The sequence below is a fragment of the Pseudogymnoascus destructans genome, assembly GCF_001641265.1.
Source record: "Pseudogymnoascus destructans isolate 20631-21 unplaced genomic scaffold scaffold_6, whole genome shotgun sequence".
NCBI classification, from domain to species: Eukaryota; Fungi; Ascomycota; class Leotiomycetes; order Thelebolales; family Thelebolaceae; genus Pseudogymnoascus; species Pseudogymnoascus destructans.
Window position 1 is genome coordinate 1,657,454 of NW_020167525.1, and position 25,715 is coordinate 1,683,168.

The window sequence follows — 25,715 nt, forward strand, 5'->3', positions numbered from 1 at the left end:
AACTTCTGTTCCTGGTCAGCGGATGGACGAGGAAGCCAACATATAATATGATCTTGCCTGGGTTCTGTATTTCTGGTGTTGTGGGAATTCTTGGGTAGGGTTGCCGCCGTGGGAGGATTGCCGCGGGAGGATCAATAAATGAGAACGGATGAGACATACTTGAGAATATCTGCTGCAGGATGTCTCTAGGAAGCTGGTGCTCTTACGAACTTGCGTCTATATTCTATTCGCTCCTGTGGTCGGGTTCCTATCGGCTATGACGGCGTGAGCAGATATATATTCGGTATAACGGGGGACGAGAGGACGATTGCTCGTATAAAGCTACGGGAAACAAAGAAGAGATATATACATATATATATACGACATGACGACGGCGAAAGATTGTTCGTCTTAAGGATACCAAGAACAAAGAAGAAGAAGGCCATGCCACTCTCGCCGCTCTCGCCGCTCTCGCCGCTGTGCCAACCCCTCTGACGCTCTCGCCGAGTCCCCTGCGCCCCCGCCCTCCCCCCCGTTTCCTCCCTCCTCGCTAGGCAAAAACGCTTCCACTAGGAAGAACAACCTCGAGACCGCACTTTTCCCGATCAAGCGATCAAGCAGATTTCTTGTTGTTAATCACTGAAACGGGCTTGGTTCAGTTCTGACCCGCTTGTTTTCTCGGCGAGCCAAACGTTCACAACACGCTTCCGCCATTCTAAACGCTTCCGTTTATCATAAACTTTCCTCCACCCCCACAACAACCTTTTCACCTCCTTCACCCCCTTTACTTCTTCACCTCCTTCACCCTCTACTTCTTTACCCTTTTTACTTCTTCACCCTTTTTACTTCTTCACTTCATTCACCCTTTTACTTCTTGCCTCTTCGATCACTCGCTCACTTCATTCTATTCATCAACACATTGATGCACTCGTTTAATCAATCTTGATCAACTCAAATCAAACCATTCAACTCTCCGGCCTCAATCTTCACGGTTCCTACAATTTTCACCAGGTACTATGGCGGTCAAGAAGCTCTTTTTTACAGCTAAAGAGGTTGCTGCTATTCAGTATGCTGAGCGCGTCTCTTCTGTACTATCTGTATTGGGCTGTTTCTTCGTTATTGCAACGTTCTGTTCAATGAGGATCTTCCGCAAGCCGATCAATCGTCTTGTGTTTTACGCCACCTTTGGCAACCTTGCTACGAATGTAGCCACTCTGATCTCCCGCTCCGGAATCTTGGCTGGTGAGAATTCATCACTCTGCCAATTCCAAGCTTTCATTATTCAGATGTGAGTACCCTCGTCTTTATACTACCATTTCCTATTGCTCCCTCCCAGTTTAGTTCAAACTGGGAGGATAAACTTCTACTCAGATTAGACCTTAATCCGTGCATCCGTATTAACACTATTTCTAGGTGCATGCCTGCCGATGCACTCTGGATGTTTTCTATGGCTCTGAATGTGTTCCTCACGTTCTTCTATCAATATGGTGAACCGGAATTCACGGCTCTCGAGAAATATTACTTCACCTTCAACTATGGAATTCCGGCTATCCCAGCAGTAGTATTTATGTTGGTTCGGAATGAGGAGCGTGGTCACATTTTTGGGAATGCTACAGTAAGTTCCCCCTACCCCTCCCCTCCCTCCTCGATTTATATTCTTCTCAAAGCAAACATGTCACCTTCGTTTATGTGGCTAATAACTTTTTAGCTCTGGTGCTGGGTGACCGTCAAATGGAACGCTCTCCGTATTGCCACCTTCTACGGCCCTGTCTGGTGAGTTTTGGACGCAATTTCTCATTTCTTTTATTTTTGTTTTCTCTTTCTTCACCCTTTCAACGCGCCTCTGGCGTCGATGCACAGCTTGCTTTGGTTTATTCTCGCTTCCGATCTATTCGGAAGCGACTTTGACCCTGCAGCACACTTTTTGTTGTTTGGAATTTTCCCACTGTTGCGAATTTTTTGTTGGTGGACTTATACATGCCCTGATCTACTCCTCCCTTTCCGATCTGGACCCCAAACCTCGATACACTTGTGAGCATGGGTGTGTCCTATTTTGATAATTGATCGTTTATGTTACTTGTTTTTTATTTATTCTACGGCCATATTTCACTTCAGCACAGTTTTTTCTATTGGTCTTCAACTCCGGACCGAGATTTCGTTTACTCCCACATCGATTCCCCTCATATTTCGGCCATTCTCATTCTCAACGTTTCCACCTCTTACTAACATCTTGCCCAGGGTAGTTCTTCTTACCACGATGGCTATTTACATCATTGTGGGCAGAATTGTCTTCCAAAACCAAGCCCGCTTCCGTGAATTGACCGCTCAAGCCTCTAGGAACCAAGCTTCCATGGCCGCCTCCATTGTTGCCAGTCCGTCTGTCCTAGAGCAGGGCCATATTTCGGTCATCACTGAAGTCGACGTCACTTCGGAACCATGTGCTAACTCCCTCGAGCGCGTCGAATGCATGGAAGGTCTTTCCACTGCCAAGGTTAAGGCCCAGAAGGAGAAGAAAGAGGTGTCCAGCGCCGACCGCGCCGCGTGGGCCTACCTCAAGTGTGCCCTCCTTTTTTTCACCGCTATGCTCGTTACCTGGGTATGTCTTCCTCCCTTCCCTCCACTTTCTTTCCTCTGAACTCTTTCTCCCCGCCTTCACACCTCACTATCTTGATCTCTCCCCATTTATTCATGTATACTAATCACCACCAGGTCCCGGCTACCAGCAACCGCATTGCGACTTTGATTAATCCAACCCTGGTGTCGTTCGAGCTTAACTTCGTGGAAGCTCTTCTTCTGCCGCTTCAGGGATTCTTCAACGCCGTGATCTACATCACCATCTCAACCGATGCTTGCAACTATCTGCGCGCCCACTGTAGACGTGTCTTCAGACAGATCTTCATCAACCCTTGGAAGCATGCGCTGGGCCTCCCAATCACGATCCCTATGAACAACATTGCACCAGTGATCCCAGGCGCCCCAACCCCACGTTCTCGTTCGGGCAAGAACAAGCCATCCTCGTACGGCCCCCCTGAGATGGATCCCCAGCGCCCACGTAAAGCTGTCGTCAAGCCTATCCAGCCTGAAGAGATGGAGGAATACCAGCGTCTGCACAAGGTGCTTAGAATTTCGCCAGAGCCCGGATTCACCGCCGGTAGCAGCAACACTGGGGACGCTGAGGAATACGAGCGTCTTTACAATGCGCTTAGAATTTCGCAGGAGCCCGGATCCACGGCTATTAGCAGCAACAACTAAGCTGCCGCCTCGACCATGCACTCACCCCGTTCCTGCTACATCTTGTTTCTCTCCGGTATTTTCTCGACTGTTCGGATTCCAACAAAGCATGTCCATGGCAAAAGCGGTGTTCTTCGTGTGTGGTCTTTCAGATCCGACCTCCGTTACCTGACTCATTACTTCGAGTTCACGTAACCGGCGTCGGTGTTCTCCGTGTGTCTTTAACTGTTACCCCACGTCTCCTTTCAAACCCCCTTACTACCAGGGTGCGACGCGATGCGGGTGCAGCTTTGAGCTGCCGGTCTGCCAATATATCTTATGTTCACTTCGTATCCGGATTCTTCTTTCTTCGTGCTTGTCCTCCTTTGGGGTGCGCTTGCAGCACTCATATGCTGCGGGGGTCCGGATGAAGACTCTACTCGCCTGTGGGTATAGTTCTTTTTTGTTTCGTTTGTTTTCTGGCATGAATGCCTGCGTGGTGTTCTGGGTTGATGGGATCGGACGTGCACTTCTTCACTCCGCGGCGCCTGGTACTGGGTGGCGTTGGGCAAATTCATGGGAGGTGTTTGGGATGGTGTCGGAATTTAGGGATGGCTTGTTTGGTCGCTGATTTCTGATCGGGGGGGTGGTGTGTTAATAAAGCATACACACTGTGTCGTACTCTAGAATAAGAAATGGAAAATTTGAAATTGAAATGCGCGTTCTTGTGATTATAGTCTCTGTTGATTTTGACAGTTCCTGGTAGTTCTTTTTGTGTGATTTCAACTGTTAGGGTTCTGGAAGCAGAATAACCCTTTTACTGCCTCTGTTTCGAGTGTCGACGGGGATGGGGATTCCACGGCAACGACGCAGCCAGTCACGCTCTATTCATATTGTTCTACTTGTAAATCTACAAAATGCCTCAAATAATGCATCAGAGCCCAGCAACAGTCACGACGAGGTATAATTCCTAGACAGCCATCAACTAGAAGACAAATCCAAAGTTATAAATCACGTGCCATGGTCACTTTATCACATAGTGGCGTGGATGGTCTCCATAGTGATTCAGATCGATCTCGGGCCTTCACAGCGGGGGAATAATGTTATGGAGTATTATAGATTATATATTATGGGAATAAAGGGTTTTGAATTTGTGGATTGTTTGGAAACAGTTGGTTTGTTTTCTTGGAATGTGAATGGAAATATGATAATGAGATTTACAGATCAGACATTCGAACTAGACGATTTTGGAACCTTTGAATAACTTGATAACTAACTTATAGGTTTCTCGGTTTGGAATTTAAATATGTAGATATTTATAAATCAGATTTTGAGGGAACGAAGAGGTTTGAACTTGTGGATTGCTCAGAAACCCTCTGTTTTTCTGGAATCTGAACGGATGTATAATAGGAGGTTTATAGAGATTTATAGATCAGATATTAAAGAATCGAAGAGTTTTGAACTCGTGGATTGCTCAGTAACTGTCGGCCACCAAATCAAACCTCCAACTCCAGAAACTCCAACCCACCCCATCACATCACCCCCCCGCCTCACAAACAACAAGCATAAAGACTCGCATCCCCATCATTAAACAAATGCGTCCCCGCCCCCCCATCCCCCCCCTTCCCAAGCAACAGCGAACTCCCCCTATACCTCCCGGTAACATCCCTAGCATTCCCAATCGTGCTCGAGAACGCACTCCCCGTGATCCCCAAGAAGAACTCACTCTTCACCATGAACCCCATATCCACCGCGCCCTGGAAATCGAAAGGCAGCGCGTCGATCTTCTCGAGGGTGGGCTTGTCACGGCCAGCAAGCGTCCATTTATGCGTCACCTCCCATCCGCGCGCTTTGCCCGCCTCAACAAATTTAGCAACCTGCTCCTGGTCCCCGCACGCGAGGTAGACGAGCGGCTTTTCCCCGCCGGGCGTGCCGAACATCTCCCACGCCTTGTCGAGCGCGTCGAGGTCGACCTTGAGCTGGTTCTCGAGCGAGGACCAGATGGTGTCTGACTCGACGCGGAAATGCACGCCGTAGAACGGCCTTGGCACATGGCCGAGGAGTGCAGCGACAAGATCGCGCGTCGGTTGGGTGAAGCGGATGAGATGCCCCAAGTCGTTCCAGAGCTTCAGATCCTGCCCCGTCGGGTCGTCGGTGATGCGGAAAAGGAGGAAGTTACTCGACATCCTCACGAGTGTCATCCCCTTCGGCGCCGGCGCCCCAGCCTCAACAGCCTTGTTATGCGGATTCAGCGTATCCAGCTGCGTGAGTTTCGTATACTGCTCATTGAAGAACGTCGCAAACGGCCTTCCAGCCCAGAAATAGCTCAGAAACTGCCTATACCCCTTCGCATCCTCGAGCTTGATATGCCACTTATGCTTGACAGGGAACTCCACCGTATCAAGCTGCGCGGGATGCACAATCTTCATCTGCGGACACACGCGCGTAACCGAGTCGATGAGGTGCCCAACGTCGAACCACTGGTCGTACGTCATATACGCGTCCTGGTTCATCAGGTTGAATTCCTGGAGATGGTCCGAGTCGCGGAGCGGCATGCTGGGGAGGACAAGCCCGGTGCCGGCTTCGAAGGCCATTTTTAGACACACTTTGACTTGCGACATGATGGAGGTGAGGCCCGCGGCCATGCCGCCGCATTGGAGGTAGACGTCGTCGGAGCGCCAGTGGGTGCGTGCGCATTGCGCTTTGAGGGCGGGGAAGTCGTAGGGGAAAGGGGGGGAGGCGGAGAAGGCTTGCTCGAAGTAGGTGTGTTTGGGGGAGCCGTCGGCGTTTGTGGGTGCTGGGAAGGGGTTGGTATTGGTGGTCTCTGGTAGGATGGCAGGAGGGGCGGTGTTGGTGTTGGTGTTGGTGTTGGTGTGTGAGGGTGGGAACTCAATTGGCGCGGTGTTGCCAGCTTCTTTACTCTGGCTGTTGCCATCTAGGCCACCCAGACCAGCGTTCTTATTATCTCCCCCAAATCCGTCCAGACCACCGTCCTTGTTGCCCCCCCCAAAACCGACCAGACCGCCGCTCTTGTTGTCCCCCCCAAAACCACCATCCCCATTGAGACCCCCCAGACCAGCGTCCTTATTTTCTCCCCCAAATCCCCCCAAACCACCATTCTTAGCATCGCCATTCAACCGTCCCAAACCCCCATCCTTATCCCCCTCCTTCTTCCCCCCCCTTCATCATTACTCACGGCCAACCCCCCACCTCCATCCCCATCACTAACAGCCACCGCCCCCCCATCCGGATTCACCACCGCTCCCCCTTGCCCACCGGGTAACTGCGGCCTATCCCACTCCCCCTCCTGCCCAGGCGCAAGCGGCACAGCAAGCGGCGAGCGCGCGTATCGAGACAGGGAACCAGCGTTCAGGAAGAGGACGAAGGTGCTGGCGAGAAGGAGGGCGGTTAGGAGGGCTGTGCGGCGGGTGAGCATTTTGTGGTGGGGTGGGAGCAGATTGATGTAAGAATGCTCGATGGAGCTGGAGATGGCGAGAATAATTGTTTGTTGTAGAGTTGCTATCTGTCGTCGTCAAAAAGGTGAATGAAATGAGAGTTTAAATCCGGCGCACCACCACTCACTCCACATGTGCTTGCTGCGCTGGGGAATTTATTGGGGTACACACGGTACACACGGTACCAAAATGTGGGGGAGCACCACCACCGGTTTTAGCGTTAGCACCAACCTGGGTTGGGTGGTACTTCGATCGGCGGGCGGTACGATTCAGGGGGGTGTGGATTGAGATTGAGATTGAGATTTGTGGTGGTGGTCAATTCCTGACATGTCACGGTTTCATAGGTACGGCTTCTGTGATGTTTTGATTCTATACAATCCTATAGATCCTCCTATAAATATCCCCCAATTCCAATTCTATACAGCCCGCCCAAAATACACCACCCAATCCAACGCCAACGCCAACCCATCATAAATCCAAACCTCATCATAACTTTACAGGCACCGGCGCCAACGTCTTCGCATACGCCCACTGCACAAACCTCACCGTCGGCTTATCAACCGTCTTCGTCACCACCTCGGCCAGCCACAGCGTGACAGGCAGGATAATAATATGCGGCACCAGGAAGCTAAACTCGAACCCGAAAAACGGCCCAGCTTTCGGCAACGGGAGCAGGTTCACCCACCCAGGCACTCCCCTCAGATGCGCATCCCTATACCAGCCGACAGCGACGTATAACCTATCTCCCAGCGTCCACATCACCGGCCCGTGAATGAGGTAGAAGGCGTACGAGATGCGCCCGAGGTAGAGGTTAAAGCGCATCTCGAAGAAGGTCTTGAGCCACGGCACTTGCGGCACGGACGCCACCATCGACACGGAGGCGAAGAAGAGGTAGAACCACTTGTAGTTGAACACGGCCTGGGGCTTGAGGAACGAGAGGTAGTACCACCCGCTCGACGCGCGGAGGACGCTGATGTCGGCGCTGTTGGAGGGGACGCCGCCGAGGTACAGGCTGATGATGAAGAGGTTGAAGAAGACGAGTTCCTTCCAGGGCTCGAAGAGGGCGAAGAAGCGCGGGAGCTCGCCTTTGGCGGCGAGGAGGTCGAGGTCGCACAGCAGCATGCCCGCAAGGAACATGGAGAAGAAGGACCCGTCTACGATGTACATGCAGTAGTAGATCATGCCCAGCTCGCACCACAGCCGCGCGTTCTTGCGGCACCGCGAGAAGGCCAGGAGGGAGGTGTAGATGACGATCGAGCCCTTGAATTCCACGGGGATGGACCAGACGTGGCCGTTGTAGTGGAAAAACGGATCCCCGCTGCCGTCGAATATAAACGTAAAGTTCTTGAGGTCGCGGTACCACTTGATCAGCTCGTCGCCGTAGGTGCCCTGGTGGTCCGAGTCCGTCCAGATGCCCAGCGCGTGCCAGGAGGTCATGTAGAGGAAGGTCGTCACGATGACGGGGATGTAGAGGCGCATCCAGCGTCGGAAGAGCGCCGACGCGAGGGTATCCCCCAGCCTGCCATATTCGCCGCCTTGGATCAAGGCGAGCGGCTTCGCGGACAGCACGTATCCCGAGATGACGAAGAAGACCGTGACGGCGAAGTGGCCCCCCGTGAGGAACGTGCGGATGAACGGCAGACAGGCGAAATAGTACTGATTGTCATATCCGAACGCATTCTCGAGGATCTTATCCGGCCCCAGCGCCCCGTGCGCCCACAGCTGGTGATGCTGCCAGTACACAAGAAACGCGGCGAAACCGCGCAGGCCATCGAGGTACGCCGTCCGGCCTAGCTGCGTCTTGGTCTTGCTGCGGCCGGGGCGCGTGAGGAACGAGGGGCGCAGGTAGCCGGCGCAGTTCTTGGTGATGCGCGCGAGGGAGGAGAGCTTGCTGTCGGGGTCGGCGGGGAGCCATTTCTGGCCCAGGAGGCCGTCTTGGTGGAGGGACATATTTTTTTTTTCGGGGGAGGGGAGGGAGAGGGGGAGGGAGAGGGTGAGGGAGAGGGTGAGGGTGAGGGGGAGGGGAGGGAGATGCATGATCACATGCTGGAAGAGTGTGGAGTACAGTAGTAGTTGGTACTAAGGTGGGGTTGGGGGTATGGATGGACGAGTCGAGTCAAGTGTATATTGTGTACGGAGTAGTTGACTGAATTGACTGAATTGACTGAATTGACTGAATTGAATTGACGGCAATTGGGTAGATATGAGTGAATGGGGGGATCGTCGCACTAATCACCCAACCCCTGGTTCCGATGCATGTCATGTATGTCATGTATGTCATCTAAATCGCCAAGATTCTTAGTGCGGAACTAGGAGCCTAGGCGTAGGGGGGGTGGGGATTCACCGGACAGGGATGGGATGGGCGGTGGCATATGGCAGAAAAGCTTGAGAAGGTAACTCTCTACTCTACTCTACTTAGGTCTACTACTCTACTTAGGTCTACTACTCTACTCAGGTCTATACTCTCTACTCTACACAGCTCTACTCTACTACCCTACTACTCTACTACTCTACTACTCTACTACTCTACTACTCTACTCTACTACTCTACACAGCTCTACTCTACTACCCTACTACTCTACTACTCTACTACTCTACTACTCTACTACTCTACTCTACTACTCTACACAGCTCTACTCTACTACCCTACTACTCTACTACTCTACTACTCTACTACTCTACTACTCTACTCTACTACTCTACACAGCTCTACTCTACTACCCTACTACTCTACTACCCCACCCTACTCTACCACCCTACACTACAGGGTGGTAGAGTAGGGTGGGGTGGTAGAGTAGTGTGGGGTGGTAGTACTACTCTACTCACCGCACACGGCAACATTGGCCGTCCGCCAGTGCAAGGCCAAGTACGTGCTATCCCTCCCTCCCCCTACGCCCCCTACCCCCCCCTACCCCCCCCTACCCCCCCCCTACCCCCCCCACAAACTTCTTCCCTTCCCGTGCTGATCGAAACGGTAATGTTTTCCTGCTCATCCCCCACTGCTGCTCTCTTCCTCTTCTCGTCCTCGTCTTCTTCCGAACAATCCCTTCTCCACCTCCACCTCCACCTCCACCACCACCACCACCACCACCAACAACAAAAAACAATGATTGAAAAACTCCAAGCCCCCGCCGCCTTCACCGGCCGTCTGCCGCGCCAGATCCAGCGCGCCCTCCCCGTCTACCTCGCCTGCATCCTCATCATCCTCATCATCTCCCACGCCGACTCCCTCGGCGCCCCCCTCCGCGTCGCAAAGCGCGGCTTCTCCCAGCGACCCCTCCTCGCCACCACGTTCCCCCGCAAGATCTGGCAGACCTGGAAGGTCGACCCGCTCGGCTTCGAGGAGCGCGACTCCTCGTGCGCGCGCACCTGGACCTCCAAGAACCCGGGGTATCGCTACGAGGTGCTCACAGACAGCAACGACCTTATGTACGTCGAGTCGCACTACGGGCCAGCTGGGCTCAACCGCCCGGATATCCTCGAAACCTACCGCTCTCTGACGGCCAAGATCATCAAGGCCGACCTGCTGCGGTACCTGGTCATGTACGTCGACGGCGGGCTGTACACCGACATCGACGTTGAGGCGCTCAAACCCATCGACTCCTTCATCCCCGACCGCTACGACGAGGGCGACATCGACATGGTAATCGGCGTTGAGATTGACCAGCCCGAGTTCAAGGACCACCCTATCCTAGGTCCTAAATCCCAGTCCTTCTGCCAATGGACCTTCATGGCCAAGCCCGGCCTCCCCGTCATGCTGCGTCTCGTCGACGGCATCCTCATCTGGCTCCAGCGTCTCTCCGAGGCGCAGGGCGTGCCAATCTCACAACTCAAACTCGACTTCGACGAAGTCATCTCCGGCACCGGGCCCTCCGCTTTTACCTCCGCTATTCTCGCTGAGATCTCCGCTGGGGCGGGACACGCGGTGACATGGGACTCCTTCCACGCCATGCGCGAGTCGAAACTCATCGGCGGCACCCTCGTGCTGACGGTCGAGGCCTTCGCAGCAGGGCAGGGCCACTCCGATTCCGGGAACCACAACGCGCGCACCGCATTAGTGAAGCACAGGTACCACGCCTCTGGGTGGCCGACCGTGCACCCGCGCTACAGCCACCCGGTGTATGGGGAGGTGGAGAGGTGCAATTGGGGGATCCAGTGTATCCAGCTGTGGGACGCGAACACGGCGGCGTTTGAGGCGCTTTCGTTGGAGGAGCAGGCGAAGATGGTGGCCATTAAGGAGGTGGGGGATGCGCAGAAGGCGGCGGCGGCAGCGGCGGCGGCGGCGGCGGCTCCGGCGTTGTGAGAGAAGTGTAGGGGGACGTGAGGGAGTGAGAGCGGTGGAAGGATGGAAGTGAGAGTGAGGAGGGTTGAAGAGAAGAGAAGAGAAGGGAAGAGAGGAGGCAAGCAGGACTGTGCCTGGCTGCCTCGTGAGCGAGCCCTGGGAAACCGTCATTTCTGTGAGATGCCAGCTGGCTGTGGCTGTTGCAGTGGGGATATTTAGATGAGATTGGGATTGAATCCTTCATACGCGGAGTCTTGGGGATGGCGAAGGGGAAGGGGGATAGATGGATGGTCTGGTCTGGTCTGGTCTGGATTTGGATGGAGTAGGCGTCTTGCTTTGTTCACATATACGCGGGTTGGTGGGCATTTTGCGGCATTGGTGGGGGAGTTTTGTTTTGGAGGGGGTGTTTTGAAGATATTGTGGCGGGGGTGAGTGATTTGGAGAATATTTTTGGTGGTGTATATAGATATCACTGTTGGGCATAAACACATTCGTTTAGCGGTTGGGGTATTATGAGATTAGGCATACATACCGTCCTGTCGGAATAGGATGAGATTGAAAATACTGCTTCTGGTTTTGAAAACTGCCGAGATCACATAACAGACCAAACACCCCGCGCACATGCATGCCTGCGGGTGCCGAACGGTTCGCATCCATCACACGGCACCGCATGCACTCGATTTAATACCGATCGGCGGTTAGTCTGGAGCGCAGGGATCCCCACCCAAACCCTGCCAGAGGATCCGAGGTGAGTGGTCAGAGAGAGAAGAACGTGCTGATCGTGGGGTGCATGCGGGAAGGCCGCTAGGATGGTTTGGGTTAGTGCAAATACCCCCATCACCATTGGCTCAATCCTCTCCATCCTCCTTCCTCCTCCTCCTCCTCCCCCCCCCCTTCAATCTGCTTTCTGCTCGTCCCCCCCCCTCCCCCACCCCCCCCCCCCCCCAAAAAAAAAAACCCACCCTGTTCATATTCTCCTCCCTCCCCTTCCTCTCTCCTTCCCTCCTTCTTCCACTCCACCACGCTCGCTCAGGCAGACAAACCACAAAACCAATCGATTCGTCTCACCACAGATAATCACCCTCCTCCTCGCCGTCGATCCCAAAGCCAAAAGCCAAGTCAAACTTCCTTCTCACCTCCCAAAAAATCTCTTCACCATGCGCTTCTCACTCGCCCTCATCGCTGCCGTCGCAGCTGCCACCTCAGTCGCCGCTCAGGACGTCGCGGGCATCGTGTCCCAGATCCCCTCGTGCGCGCTGACCTGCATCGCCACCGCCTCCGCGGGACAGTCGTGCGCCATCACCGACTACGCCTGCCAGTGCGGCAAGATGTCTGCTATCCAGGCTTCGGCTACTCCTTGTGTCACCACCAAGTGCAAGCCCGAGGATGCTCTTAGTACGTTTTGACCGCCCTGGATTTCTCACTTCTCACCTCCACTGCCAAGCCACCCATCCTTCATTTATCACATCAATTCCAATTCCACCTCAATCCCATGAATAACAGCTAACACCCCCCCAGAGGTCCTCTCCCTAACCAGCGAGCTCTGCAAAAAGGTCGGCACCGGCTCATCCTCCTCATCCGCCGCCGCCGCCGCAGCCACCACCCAAGCAGCCGGCGGTGCCGCAACCACCACCACCCTCGTCACCGCCCCCTCCTCCACCGACGAAGGATCCATCCAGCCTTCCCTCGCCGCCACCACCGCTGCCACCACCGCCGCCGGCGGCAGCAGCAGCGGAGCCCCCACGGAGCCGACGGGCGCGTTCACCCAGACTCCGGCGCCGGTTGCGTCTGGTGCGGCCAGCAGGATGGGAGTCAGCGGCTCGGCGGCGGCTGTTGTGGCTGTTGCGGCTATGCTGTTGTAAGGGGTGGTCTGTTAGTGTCAGGCTGTTGGGTGTGAGTTGGGTTAGTGAATGGGTGAACTCGAGCTCGTGATGGGTTGCGATTTTATGCACGGCTCGTCTGCGTGGCTTGGGTGATCTCAGCGAGCTGAGTTGAACGGGGAGGAAGGAAGGGGAAGAAGGGTGGAGGAAGTAATTACGTGGATGTCTGGGAGAGAAACCGATCAATCGAACCTGAAGCAGGAGAGAGACAACATACTGTTGTGTGCGTTCGTGCGGGCGGATGGATGGGGTTTCTGTATTACTGGGTTATATTTAGAAGGGGGGGATATAGATTAATGGTATTTCCTAATATCTTTTTACCACCTTTTTGATCTTTCAGATGTGGATTTGGTGAACCTTTGGCTCGTCTTTCAATAACTGGAGCTTCTCGAGATCTCGAAGCTTATTCCCAAACTGCCCTTGTGCTCTGAATCTTCCTCGTCATCCCACATCTCACTCACATCTCTCCCCAACTCAATCGCAATCATCCAAGGCCGCAAACGTAAATCCGCAAACCCACCCACCCACCCATCGCGTCCCTCTCCCCCCTGACACCCACTCGCTCGGCCCGAGACCCGCGACGAGAACGGTGGTATGTCGTCATTGTTTGTACTTGTCTTGGTTTTGGTATTCTTCGTGTCAGTTTGTGCTGACTGACTTTCTTGTTTTGGTCTGATCTGATCTGAGTTGATCTGAGCTGTGTTGATCTGAGCTGTGTTGATTTGAGCTGTGCTTGTTTGCTTGCTTGCTGACTGATGGGATGTGTGGATGTGTGGCTGGATAGCTGGTTGACAACGCGGGAGGTGCAATTAAGAAAGGGATTATGGTTTGTAACCTCTGCGGAGAGTAGGTGAAAGGGATGTCGGATGTTCAGATGAGATGATAGAGTGTTTTTAGCGTACATTCTATTCACGCGTTGAAGTTGCTGTTGAACTCGTAGCTGAACTTATTCTCAAACTTTGAACTTCACTTAATCTCGATCTTTACTCTCGAGGATTGCTTCAAAACTCTACCCCGGGGCTTCTTGGGCTTACTTCTAACTTACTTTTCAACCCCATTACTCTCAAATCCCTTTCACCAACTTGCTGTGTTATTCTGAAGCCACCAACCCGCGTATCTCCCAGATCAACTCAGTCCCCCCATCCCATACTGATATCAGGGAGACCACAACAAACCAAACAGCTCATCCATTAACCACCGGATAGAACGCAAAGGAGACACCAGCTGCAGTAGAAAAGAAAGCTGTCGCTGTAGAAGCGGGAAAACAAAGCACGAAAGGTAAGGCACGAAGAGCAAAAGCGGAGAAAAGAACCCGCAACAGGGCCTCACCATGCTCTTGGGACTCGAGGGTGGGGGAAAAGTTAAGTGAAGCTGGCAGAAGAGCGCCTGCGCCAGAACAAGAACTCCCATCAGGTTTCCAGCAGCTTCCCTCGTCTATTCGACGTACGTTCATTGTGTCCGGATAGATTCGACAGCTCCATCTTGTCGTCGTTTCCATCTTGTTGTCATGATTATTCTCGTGCCGCGGTGCCATTGCTGTCGATGAGCGCTGTCACTGTCGCCAACGATGCCCCACGACCGAGTAACACGCACTGCTTTATATCAAAATATCCCATTACCATGAGGTACTCGGCACGGTTGAGACGTCCTGCTTCATCTATGATGATGATGTCTGGGTTTAGGTTGTTGTAAACCCTCGGTGAACATGCGCCATCATATCCGTCGTCCCGCTCCCGCGTAACGCGCGGTGAGAAATGAGTTGATCTGCGACGATGGTGAGTTTGGTGAGTTGAAAATGGGTGCTTGGGCTTCTCTCCTTGTATATTCTGCTTGTGCTGGGCTTGGTGAGTTGAAATTGGGTACTCAAACTTCTCTTACCCGCCGTTTTCGCAGTGCTTGGGCTTTGAATTTTGTATAAACGCGGGCTAGACTGCAGGTCTCGATTTGAGATCTCGATCCGCGAAAAGCCCAATGATCCCTTCATATACCTGAAAAAGGGTCAAAGTTGGTCTGGATTGTTAGTAGAAAGTCGTTTTATAATTTTGGTTGAGTTAGGACGGGAGCTGTGGCGCGAAAGTCGCCCCCGCTGGCCTTTTGGACAGGTGAGTTCATATAGAATCTACTGGAGGACACTTTGCTGGGCGTGTATGGTGGCTCTCAGAAATGTGAGGCGTTCTGTTCAGAGTTGGGATTTGAATGTTTGTTGCGGCGTTTTCTGGCAATTGGCAGTGTGGGGAAACTCGACGTCAGAAAACTTCTTTTTTAGCACGCCGCTGCATTTACGAAATATCACTGCCCTGGCAAGAGCAAAACGGCAATAATAATAGATAATTTTGCATACTAAAATGCTGTTTTACTCTCATAACCCAGGAGAAATAGAAAACATCAAAAAATGAATATTATAGATTCGATTGAACAAGCCGCCAAGCATACATATATCCCCCCCCACCCAAAAAAAAATCTCCTACATGCCCCACTACCAGTGGAAAAGTTGAGGACTCCTCAAGAGAGCACTCGGGATTTGAGCCCGAGGCGGGGCTAGAACCCGCGACCTTGAGATGATCTCGTATACTAAGATAAGGAAGTAAGAGTCACACGCTCTACCGATTGAGCTACCCAGGCGGTTGGATGTTCTCGTCCGCAGATTACTGATATGAGAATGCCTCTTCTTTCGCCGTCCAGCTCTAAAAAAGTCCCATCCGCACCCTTTGGCGATAAACTTATACAAACATAATCTTCACACACCCCAACAGATAATAAAGCTCAAGTAATATTCTGCATTATGCTCTCACTATCGTACCACCGCCATCTATGCTCCAGTGCAAAAAAACACTAAAAGAAATAGTAATACAGACGCCCCAATTACCTCCCCTGCGTCTAATTCTCCTCTTCCTCCTCCTCGTCAGAGAAGTATTCGAACTCGTTGGGCACGGCAGCTTCCTCCCCACCCTCCCCATCTTCGTCCACGGCTGTTAATACACCTGCCCCGGCTGCAGCACCGGCCCCTGACAATGCACCGGCAGCTTCGCCTTGCGCGTCGGCCAAGCGGCGCAGACTGAACGACTCCTGTCGGAGGTCCTCGAGTGTTGGGAGTGCGGCGGCGCGCTCAACCGAGGCCTTCTTCATCTTCTCCTCAATCAGAGACTTGGGCTCGTCTGGCTGGCTGTCCAAGAGCATGATCACACCTCCAGTTGGCTGTAACTTTGTTAACATATACCCACTAAAAACAGAGAGGAATCGGCTTACCTTCTTCACTGGCTTGTATCGCCCAGCTGGGAAGCTAATGAACTTCAACTGGGCCGGGAGAACACGTGACATGTTCTCGATATCATATCCGACCATCTCCTTCTCGAGCTTCTTCTTGGGTGTTCCTTGAGCACCTGCCTCCTTAGCCTCCTCTCCTTCCTTCTTTCCGCCTTCCTTGGCTTCCTCGTCAACATCCATCTTCTCGGCATCTGGTGCAGAAACCTTGGGTGTGGTGGGTGTCTGGTCAATGTCCATGCTCTCATGGCGTTGAGCACGCTCCTTCTTCTGAGCACGGCGTCTGGCCTGGGCAGTGGTGGAGAGGACTGCGGTGGCAATAAGAGTAGGCGCCTCATCAGTCTTGACCTCCTGCTCAGGAGGGTAGTCGAACAGACTTGGGCGTGTGGCGCTGTGGAACTTGAAGTTGGGGATCTCCAGGTCGTGGTCGAGTCCGATCATGGAGGTTGGCGTAAAGCTGAGGGACAGGAAATGGGTGAATGGGAACCAGTACCAGTACTGCGTGAAGACCGCCATGCCGACGATACCTGGCATGTTGAGGTTGCCGCTCTGCGTTTGGAGACCGATGGTGCAGTTCCTGCCACCCGCGTCGATGATGCCCAACGCGAGAGAGCATCCGAACTTGGTCATCGCATCCTCGTGCCTGTCGCCAACAATCTTCTTCAAGGCCTTGCGGATAGCAGCAACCTTGGGGTTCATGGCCTCATTTTGCTGCACCATAATCATGGCCAACGCAATGAGGGCACCTTGCCTGACAAAGTCGGTCGGGTCCTTCATCATAGGCTCCAGCAGGTCGACTGCCTCATCCAAGCCAGTGCCTGCGCATGAGATACCGAGAGCCATTGCGGCACCGTAGCGCACGTGGGGGTTGTAGGACTCGGACAGAAGCTCGACCATGCGGGGAACGCTACTTGGCTTACGGAAAAGGATGAATCCCAAGCTCATGACGGCAATACGCCTGACATCGTCGTTCACGTCGCTGACGGCGACATGGAGCAGCTTGCGAACAGCCTTGTTGCTTCCTGTACCACAGTACGCCATGGCAACGGTCATAATTCCACCATAACGAAGAGTTGGGTCAGCTTCGTTGAGGAGGCCCTCAATCAGCTCGTCAGCACCCTCTTGGCGCCCGAACATGATAAGAGCCATGCCCATGGCCACTCCGCGAACAATCTTCTCGTGCTGAGTGTCATGTGCGTATTGGATCATATCTTCGAGCGCTTTGATATTTCCAGTACCGAGCATAATCAGTCCCATTGCGAGACCGACAGCCTCTCCGTTGAGTGCGGAGTCGGTATAGAGGATGGCCCTGAGGTTCTCGTAAATCTCCTCAGACCCCGTAGCCATGCCAGCAAGACCAAGACCAAGGGCACCACCGTGCTGCACGACCTCCTCCTGGGTGTCGTTGAATGATTGGCGGAGGTAGTCGAGTGCCTCCGCTCCGTGGTTTGCATATATCAAACCATACGCGTAAAGGGCGCCACCTTGGCTGAAGATAGATCCTCCAACAGAAGATGGTCGGGGAAGATAAGGCTCGAGGAGCTTCCGGCACTGGCTCAGGTTGCCCTTGTGGATGACTCCCAGCGCAGCAGTGGCAGAGAACTTTGACCAGTTGACCGCCTTGCCGAGCCACTCCAAGTTGTCCCTGAAGAACTGGTCGTTGGTGGTACCCTGGTTCATAAAGGCATTGCAGAAGGTCACTGCGGTGTGGAATATCGAGTTCCTTCCCTCGAGGCTGTCCCGCACCTTGTTGAGAATGCTGATGTCGGTGTGGTTGTTTCGGTAGAGGAATTCCAGGTTCAGCTTGATGCTCTTGGAGCCGTCGAGAATGGATCTGATGTTGGTGAAGATCTGGATCTGTTCGGCGGAGAAGTTATCGGCGTTGGAGGAGTCGCCGGATTGATCCTTGTTCTCACCCAAGAGTGGCTCGCTTTCTCCTTCGGCAGCAGCAGGCTCCTCGGGCTTCTTCTCAGTCGGCAGAGCTTTTTGTACATTTCCCAAAAACTCCTGTGTGCCGTTGTCGTACAGATCGAAGGCGATTTGATATGCCACGGCCCGAGAAGAGCCATCTCCCTTCTCCACCAGCTTCCGGAGCATCGCAGAGGCTTCTCCATCCAGGTTCAGGTAGACGACGCACTTTGCGATTGCGAAAAAGTCGGGCGTTGGTAAGTCATTTAGTAAGTCGAGGATCATCTTCAAGATCTCTGTTCGCAAGGCACGCTCCTGGACAACATCCATACAGATGTTCAGGACGTACTCCATCAGCTCCTCAGTAGGACCGGAACCATTGTCTGTTGGCTTTCCAGCCTTCTTTTCATCGTCGCTTGCACGCTTGATTACCCTTCGCAGGACTTCCAAGTTGCGAGCTTCAATGGCTATCCCAACCACTTGCCTGTATCTCCCCTCGCGCAGGCAGCTCTCGAACAACCTCTCGATGACGTTTTCCAGGGCTACCTGGGTCTTGCGGTCCGCAACAGATAATGACAGAGCTCCTGTGCTGATGGTTGGATAATCGGCGGATATATCGGTGGATTGGCGAGATAACAGCGACTTGGATGGCAGAGTCGACTGAGAGAATGGGGTCGTTGGTGAAGACAGTGCACCCGACACGTTGCTATCGCCAGCGGTATTCGCAAATGATGTCGCGAGAGTAGGAATAGCGCCGGTGCCAGCATCTGATGCACGTGGACGATGTGACGCCGAGAGGGCAATGTACTGATCCACGCACTTGGAGATGATGGTCTCTTCGAATTCGCCGCCGTTGTCAAGTTTGAAGAGGTCCCCGGCGCCTAGAGCAAACGCCATGCTCTCGTTGTATTCTTGTAAATGGTAGTACACCTTTGCCAGCACGAGTGCCGCAAGTCGGCGCTCCGGGAATGTATCGTCTTCATAGAGAGCCTCGCTGTGAGCGCCAGTTGTTAGTAAACCAATTCCTAGGCACGGGGGGGTTAAGCCATCGATGGGATCTCAAACTGCAGTTGCAACTCACATCTGACCAACAGATCCCGCTACCTCCGTCCAGAGAGTATCGATATCATCGTTCAAGGTCTGTAGGGCGAAGATCTTGAGCTCGGGTTCCTCGTCGGAAAGGAACCCGAGGACGCCTGTGGCCGACACGAGCCCGGGCATATCGTCGATTTATGTGTGTTGTTGATAGGAGCGGGTGAGGTCCTAGATGCGCACAATTGTAAATGGGTATATTGAGATGTTGAGGGGCGGAAGTGGTTGATGGCGATGGAATGTGTTTGTTGATTACACACACACGATGATGCCTGAGCCTCAACTTTCAGCAAACACCTAATCGCGACAGCCTGGAGCTTCGCAGCTATTGACGCTTTACCTAAACCGGATAGTGAAATGCAAAGCAGCCATGCCTGAGGCAGCACAATGGCACGCGTCTCTTCTGTCGCCGCCATCGAAAAATAAAAGAGAAAATCGCAAATAAATGTAGCATTTTTATTACAAATGACACTACATAGCTATATATTATTTGAAGCCTCATAGAGAGCCCAGTGATGAGTAGAAAGTCATATGGTTATGTGTGATGACGCTTGCGTGTCTTGTAGACAGGTCGCGACATTTGTTTCGTTTAGCAAACGGACGGACGCAGAATTCGTCGTTGACCACAGGGGGAACGAAGTGTGTAAATATTCTACAACATCTCAAATCACCAGCAACCGAGCGTCAAGCTGCAGCGAAAACGTTGCGCATACCTTCGCGCGACTATTCGTAGTGCGACGCCGATAAAATCGACGACCTCGATAGTGCCAGTTCTGTGCTGACGGCGTTGGCGCAACTCCAACCGACCCGACTTTGGGCAGACTCATGAACCACCAGCTCGTCCTGAATCCGATAGACTTCAGCTGGAACGGCAATTGTGGCTGAACTTCAATGAAGGCATATTGTATACCAAACCGTTGACGGACATACTGGGAGGCCGTGGCCGCTGAGTGACCGGGACTACGGACTTGTCGGAACAATGGATCTGAGGTCGATAATCAACAACGAAGGTGGAGGAGACACCTCGAGGCAGGACAAAGCACAACCTGCGACTCCCGTGCAAACTGGGCCATCGCCAGGTCTGTACCGAGAATATAACCAGCACAGCCAGCCCGCGCCACCGAGTAAACAAGCGTCGCAAGATTATGGCACGCAAGCACAACGATTCACCTCTCCAACAGCATACCACGGGTCCTTTCAAGGACGACCACCTCCGCCTCCTCCCCTTCAGCCTCCGAGTAACGACCTCCGATCCCCAGCTACGTCGTCGCATTATTCCGGCCAATCTCCATTTCGCCATACTCCCTCTTCGTCGACAAGCGGAGGAGCTTTCCCCTTTCCACAAAACGCAGCACCTCAAAGTCCTGGTCAGGCTCAACAATACCCACCAGCACTCCGCCATCGCGAAAGCTATTCACAAAACGACGCCCAACCTCAACCTCAGCACATGAGCTATCCACAAGCGTCTCCCGTGCCGCTCACACCTCCAATTGGAAGTTCGAACACATCCTACCCTTTCCCGCCACACCAGCGACCTCAATCATCTCACTCGAGTCCCACACCTACCTCAGCTCAAAGTCAGCAAAATTTGTATACGCAACATCTTGAAGAAAGCCCAGTTGCCAATAACGCCTTCCCGCCAACACCCTTCCAACAAGACCAGGCGCAGCGATCACAGCCAGGCACCCCGTTTCGCCAGCCCATGACTGTACAGCGCCAATCAACCGGAAGCTATCCCTTCCCAACGAGCCCATATCAACAACGCGCTCCTTCATTAGCAGCTCCCACGACGCCGGCTCCTCGTAATCAAACCCCAGCCTCTGCACCATCAAAGAGGAACTCCCAAAGCGAAAGAGAACACAGTATGAGCGTGAGCCCAAAGACAACGGTGTCTGGACAACCCAAGAGCGAAGCGGCCAACCAGGCCCGACAACGTACACCAGCAGCAGATCCTGCGCCAACACCTGCCAAGAGAAAAATTGATGATAGGCGAAGTTCCGATGCAAAAGCTCCCTCGAGCGCTCCAAACGGTGATCAATCAATGAGTAATAAGAGTCAATCTCCGCAAGAGCCCAGGAAACGTAGACGATATAATGAACCACCGATCTGGGCTCAAAGCTGGATGTTCTACAAGAAGAACAAGCAGTTTCCAGCCTCTTCTGGCCAGGCGAATGGAAAGCCTGCCGTCCATGCGTCACCCGAAATTTCCCAGCCGCAAACCCCCAAACAAGAAGCGGGCGTTTCTCCTGCTGCCACCAAGTTTGACGATATTCTTGGGCCCTGGGAGCCAAGCATTTCGGATACTACGCCAGTGAACGACCTTACCAAAGCCATTGCCGACTTCTTATATCTCGAAGTTGTCAACAGGAATGACTGGGGCGAGCTAGAGAGCCGAGGAGTAGCGGTGGAAATCGAAGCGAAACTAGGACAGCTCATTGACAAAGAAACAAACCAAAGGTACTACCTGCCTGTCCTTTCAGAGTGTGTCCTAGCTTCAAGCAACCGTATTTCGTTCAGAAGCTCCATGACAGAGGTATGTCCCATTGATCCAGTGGCCCAAAGTAGAAGCTAACAACTGCAGGAACAACACAAGAGAATGAACGAGTTTTTAAATGGTCTTGTGACACAGACCCATCCGAGCAACGTGAATAGGCCCAAGCCGCGGGTACCAGTTCGCTATGCACACAGGCGAGAGCGGGATAGCTTCTTCGAACTTCCCAAGGCAATAGTGCAAACACTACCGCCGAGTATTCAGCACTTCTTGAAGCAGAGCAGTCACCACGCCCCGAAGGTCCGGATTACTCATGACCAAAAAACAGGTGCTCCACTTGCACAGATTATCAAAACACGTGTCAAAGATTTAGATATCTATATACCGAACTCTCCTCTGGATTGTCGTATAAGCGTCAACCTCGAAATGAGATATGACGGGGACAGTGAGGTTCTGGCCCGGGGCTCTGACAAAAAGAATCAGCCAGACCGGAACAAAGACCGCTTGAGCTACACGCAATCACATTATCAGATAGATCTCACGCAGGTTACGTCAGCTTCAGTAAGTGCTGTTATTACTTTCGTCGCAGAACCTAGCTAACACGTTGTCCAGGGCGATAAGGAGCATGAGCTTGAGATTGAGATAGACACGAAAACCCTTGTTGAGCAAGGACAGCGTCTCCAATCTTCGCAGCCGCATAGATACGACGCGCTTGTAGAAGGGCTTATTAACAACATACACGTGTTGACGAAAGAGCTCAGTCTCCCGTTGAACTAAAAGCATTGCGCAGGAAGCGTTTCTGTCGTCCCGTGGAGTTTGGGATAACACCACCAGTTGCTTGTATTATATAATTAAGCTTATTAATTAGGGGTTCAAAGGTTGAACATGGCGTGACACGGGGTACGGGGTAGGGAATTGGGGGGGACAATGGGGGGGACAATGGGATTTGCGGGGGCGGAAACTATCCTTGCCGAAATCTGGAATTTGAAGTTGGCGGTACCACAAGCTGTGAACAATAAAAGGGAGTATAAACTGCAGGTCAACAGTCCTAGATAAGGCATATTTCCAATGGAAATTTAGCTATTTTCATAACAGCAAAATAAGAGAGATTTCAGGGACATATTTTGGCGTCACATGACCTTACGTCACACAGTATTACAATGCTGAGCATAAGCCAAGTATTAAGTCCAACTCAGTAAACCTTGATTGTGGAATAGCAATGCACACTCAGATAACGTGAAGAGAATAGTGTTTGCTTCTAGCATTCATCACTTCAACAGTCTACAAATGCGGCATCTCTGAGCCTCAATGTCCCTCGTTCCATACTCCTCTCGCGATAGCCGTGAGATTGTTCTGTACGCCTCTCCTACCCCACCTCCACTTCACCGTCCGCCGCTGACTGACTTCACAGTCAACATGACGACGCCATTGTTGTGCGCGATCCCCAGACGCGCCAGCTGAATCTCCGCGGCGCTTCTGCTGCCCCAAAGCTGTCAGAATGTCCCTACTGCCATCAATCCATCCACAGCGCCTCTACCGACGAAGGTCACCCACTCTCCGGTGCCCCAAACCACGGACAGAGCTTCGTCAACCCCGAATACTTTCGCATGCTGCAAATTGCCTCTGGGCCAGGGAGCGAAGATGAGAGAGAACCACCGAGCAGCCCGATACGACGGCTTACAGAGCCGGTCCTTAGGAGCGAGCCTTATCAAGCTCCCAGTGCTGGTGGGCATAGGGCTGATACCGAGGGGGTTGAAGAATCGGACGACGCAGAGTTTGTGACTAGTGCGCCGGCAGGCCAGAGTGGACGAGAAGCGCTAGGGATAAAGAGGGACGCATTCAGTCCCAGTTACTTCCAGAAGTTTTTTACTGTGGAGAGCGAGTTGGGAAGGGGTGGCAAGGGAGTTGTCTTACTGGTAAGACACGAGCTTGATGGTGTGTTCCTGGGCCACTTTGCTTGCAAAAGGGTTCCCGTTGGGGACGATCACGAGTGGCTGGAAAAGGTGCTCATTGAGGTCCAGCTCTTGCAACAGCTATCGCATCCCAACCTCGTCTCTTACCGTCACGTCTGGCTCGAAGATTTCAAGCTGAATCGCTTCGGGCCATCGGTGCCATGCGCATTTATTTTGCAGCAGTACTGCAATGCGGGTGATCTACTCCATTACGTGATTGGTAAAGGCGGGTCTGCGACAAGCACCAACGAGGAACTCAAGGCACAGATGAGGAGGAGATCGAAGGGGCAGTTGGATCGGCCGCAAGGGCTAAAGTCGCCTCAGAAGAAACTGGCGTTTGACGAGATCTATTCTTTTTTCAAGGACATCACATCGGGGCTCGCGCACTTGCATGCATCGAACTACATCCACCGGGATCTGAAGCCCAGCAACTGCTTGTTACATCGAGGCGAAAAGGACCTTCGGTGCCTCATCAGCGATTTTGGCGAAGTACAAGCCGAGAACGTATATAGGAAGTCAACAGGGGCAACTGGGACGATATCTTACTGTGCTCCTGAAGTTCTGCGGCAAGATGCATCGGGTCGATATGGGAACTTCACGGCGAAGAGTGACATCTTCTCCCTTGGCATGATCCTCTACTTCATGTGCTTTGGGCGACTGCCATATCTCAGCGCCGAGAACATCCAGGAAGAATTTGAGGACCTGGATCAGCTTCGCGCGGAAATCAGCTCGTGGCAGGGCTTCCGGGATGAACGGCAGGAGCGCCCGGATCTCCCAGACCAGCTATATACCTTCTTGAAGCGACTTCTCAGTCTCAACCCTGCCGACAGGCCGAGCGCAACCGATATATTGCAAGCCATCAGCTCCGGTTCAGGTTTGGAGGGGGCAGCGAGCTTGTCCAGGTCGAAAAATAACCTGAATGTCGGCAAGAGGATACAACCGGTTGATTCTCCGGCCGCAGGGGCAAAATCCAGTAACGGCACCAGGTCAGTCTCGGCAGCATATATTGAAGATGAAGACGGGGAGAGGGTTCATGCGCTGCGGAAAACATTGTCGAATCACCTTGATTCGCAGCCCGAGGTGACGACGCCGCTACTAATGCCTCCACCATCTGGTCGCATTGGCAGGTTCAACCAACATATTGCACTGGCTTCGCACAGTGCAAGATCTTGGATGCAGTCTAACGGGCGGCTGCTGACATATGTGGCCAAGTTCACCATCTTCCTCTTCAAAGCATACACGCTCACAAAGCCATGTCTGCCATGGGCGAGCAATCCGCTCGTCTCAGCACCCCTACTCATGCTCGCTGCTATGGACCTGGTCCTTGTAGGCAGGATAGAGAGACTTATGACGACGCTACTACTACTGGCCCATGTCGTGGCATTGCTGGTTGCTAGCCGATATGGGAGCTTGTGCGCGTCAGGCAGGGATATGTGCGAGTGGGAAGCGGCTGTGAGCAGGCGAGATCTCTAAGGGGGGACAGGTGTGATTTTCAAAAGCAAGCGGTGGCTTTGGCGTGTCTATTCGGTGTGAGTTTGTTATTGGAAGGAGTTTGAAAGGCGGACGGGGTGGTGGTTTCAGGGAAAATATCTGCATGTAGGCTCTGGTGAATGGAGTGAATATTAATGATTGCAACTCATGTGAGCGCTTGTAGCTTATGATTGAATCACACCACGTTGAACATGACTGAGACCTCCACGTGCACTATAGACAATTCCTGAAATTCTTCGCTAGATAGTGCGCAATCTATCTATCCTACCCGCACTAGCGGCGTCAAGGTGACAGACAGCACAAGGTTGTTCTCCACATCTTCCTGCTGCGGTATCATATATCGTACAGGACGGCACTTGTCCCCGTACGATCTGACAGGAGTCTAGGGTTAACGTTCCGTTGGCTTTGGGCAGGGGACCTTCTCTGTTGAGTAAATTTTCTTTTCCCTTCGTAGGGCAGAGTTTTTCTGTGGTTCTACCTGTGGTCGCTTACTGTAGCCCCTGTATATTATAACACACCCCCCCAGGTGTTAACGTGGTTTACCACCAAACGGAACATCCCACCAAATGAAACACTTTCCGATAGCATCGCAACCTCAAACCCAATTACTCCACCCTAACACATTAAAATTAACTACACTCAATTGAATTCTCTTCTCCTAATATCTCTTCAACCTCTTGACAGGTTCGTACATTATGCCCAGTCTTGCCGCAC

General features: G+C 52.8%; 8 protein-coding genes across 8 annotated transcripts; 5 read left to right on the forward strand and 3 right to left on the reverse strand.

Annotated features, from left to right (window-relative positions):
* Positions 1 to 569: 569 nt before the first annotated feature.
* VC83_03654 (uncharacterized protein) lies at positions 570 to 3,231 on the forward strand (the record flags this gene model as incomplete). The annotated part of the gene is made up of 5 exons (XM_024467298.1): positions 570 to 1,267; positions 1,393 to 1,594; positions 1,688 to 1,752; positions 2,218 to 2,575; positions 2,689 to 3,231. The coding sequence occupies exons 1-5, from the start codon at positions 996 to 998 to the stop codon at positions 3,229 to 3,231; spliced, it is 1,440 nt and encodes a 479-aa protein (XP_024325995.1). The 5' UTR covers positions 570 to 995.
* Positions 3,232 to 4,476: 1,245 nt separating this feature from the next.
* Positions 4,477 to 6,785, reverse strand: VC83_03655 (uncharacterized protein). The gene is made up of 2 exons (XM_024467299.1): positions 6,386 to 6,785; positions 4,477 to 6,308 (listed from the first exon to the last, which is right to left on the reverse strand). The coding sequence occupies exons 1-2, from the start codon at positions 6,623 to 6,625 to the stop codon at positions 4,740 to 4,742; spliced, it is 1,809 nt and encodes a 602-aa protein (XP_024325994.1). The 5' UTR covers positions 6,626 to 6,785; the 3' UTR covers positions 4,477 to 4,739.
* A 212-nt stretch (positions 6,786 to 6,997) lies between these two features.
* On the reverse strand, positions 6,998 to 8,681 carry VC83_03656 (uncharacterized protein; the record flags this gene model as incomplete). Its single annotated transcript, XM_024467300.1, has 1 exon — positions 6,998 to 8,681. The coding sequence occupies one exon, from the start codon at positions 8,679 to 8,681 to the stop codon at positions 7,131 to 7,133; it is 1,551 nt and encodes a 516-aa protein (XP_024325997.1). The 3' UTR covers positions 6,998 to 7,130.
* Positions 8,682 to 9,688: 1,007 nt separating this feature from the next.
* Positions 9,689 to 11,484, forward strand: VC83_03657 (uncharacterized protein). Its single transcript, XM_024467301.1, has one exon. The coding sequence runs from the start codon at positions 9,751 to 9,753 to the stop codon at positions 10,945 to 10,947; it is 1,197 nt and encodes a 398-aa protein (XP_024325996.1). The 5' UTR covers positions 9,689 to 9,750; the 3' UTR covers positions 10,948 to 11,484.
* Positions 11,485 to 11,869: 385 nt separating this feature from the next.
* VC83_03658 (uncharacterized protein) lies at positions 11,870 to 13,190 on the forward strand. Its single transcript, XM_024467302.1, has 2 exons — positions 11,870 to 12,321; positions 12,445 to 13,190. The coding sequence occupies exons 1-2, from the start codon at positions 12,084 to 12,086 to the stop codon at positions 12,786 to 12,788; spliced, it is 582 nt and encodes a 193-aa protein (XP_024326002.1). The 5' UTR covers positions 11,870 to 12,083; the 3' UTR covers positions 12,789 to 13,190.
* Positions 13,191 to 15,171: 1,981 nt separating this feature from the next.
* Positions 15,172 to 19,326, reverse strand: RPN2 (proteasome regulatory particle base subunit). Its single transcript, XM_024467303.1, has 3 exons — positions 19,057 to 19,326; positions 16,053 to 18,969; positions 15,172 to 16,001 (listed from the first exon to the last, which is right to left on the reverse strand). The coding sequence occupies exons 1-3, from the start codon at positions 19,194 to 19,196 to the stop codon at positions 15,684 to 15,686; spliced, it is 3,375 nt and encodes a 1,124-aa protein (XP_024325775.1). The 5' UTR covers positions 19,197 to 19,326; the 3' UTR covers positions 15,172 to 15,683.
* A 168-nt stretch (positions 19,327 to 19,494) lies between these two features.
* On the forward strand, positions 19,495 to 22,459 carry CET1 (MRNA capping). Its single transcript, XM_024467304.1, has 3 exons — positions 19,495 to 21,600; positions 21,649 to 22,119; positions 22,171 to 22,459. The coding sequence occupies exons 1-3, from the start codon at positions 20,047 to 20,049 to the stop codon at positions 22,333 to 22,335; spliced, it is 2,190 nt and encodes a 729-aa protein (XP_024325776.1). The 5' UTR covers positions 19,495 to 20,046; the 3' UTR covers positions 22,336 to 22,459.
* A 299-nt stretch (positions 22,460 to 22,758) lies between these two features.
* IKS1 (putative serine/threonine-protein kinase iks1) lies at positions 22,759 to 25,193 on the forward strand. The gene is made up of 2 exons (XM_024467305.1): positions 22,759 to 22,913; positions 22,970 to 25,193. The coding sequence occupies exons 1-2, from the start codon at positions 22,867 to 22,869 to the stop codon at positions 24,981 to 24,983; spliced, it is 2,061 nt and encodes a 686-aa protein (XP_024325777.1). The 5' UTR covers positions 22,759 to 22,866; the 3' UTR covers positions 24,984 to 25,193.
* Positions 25,194 to 25,715: the final 522 nt, after the last annotated feature.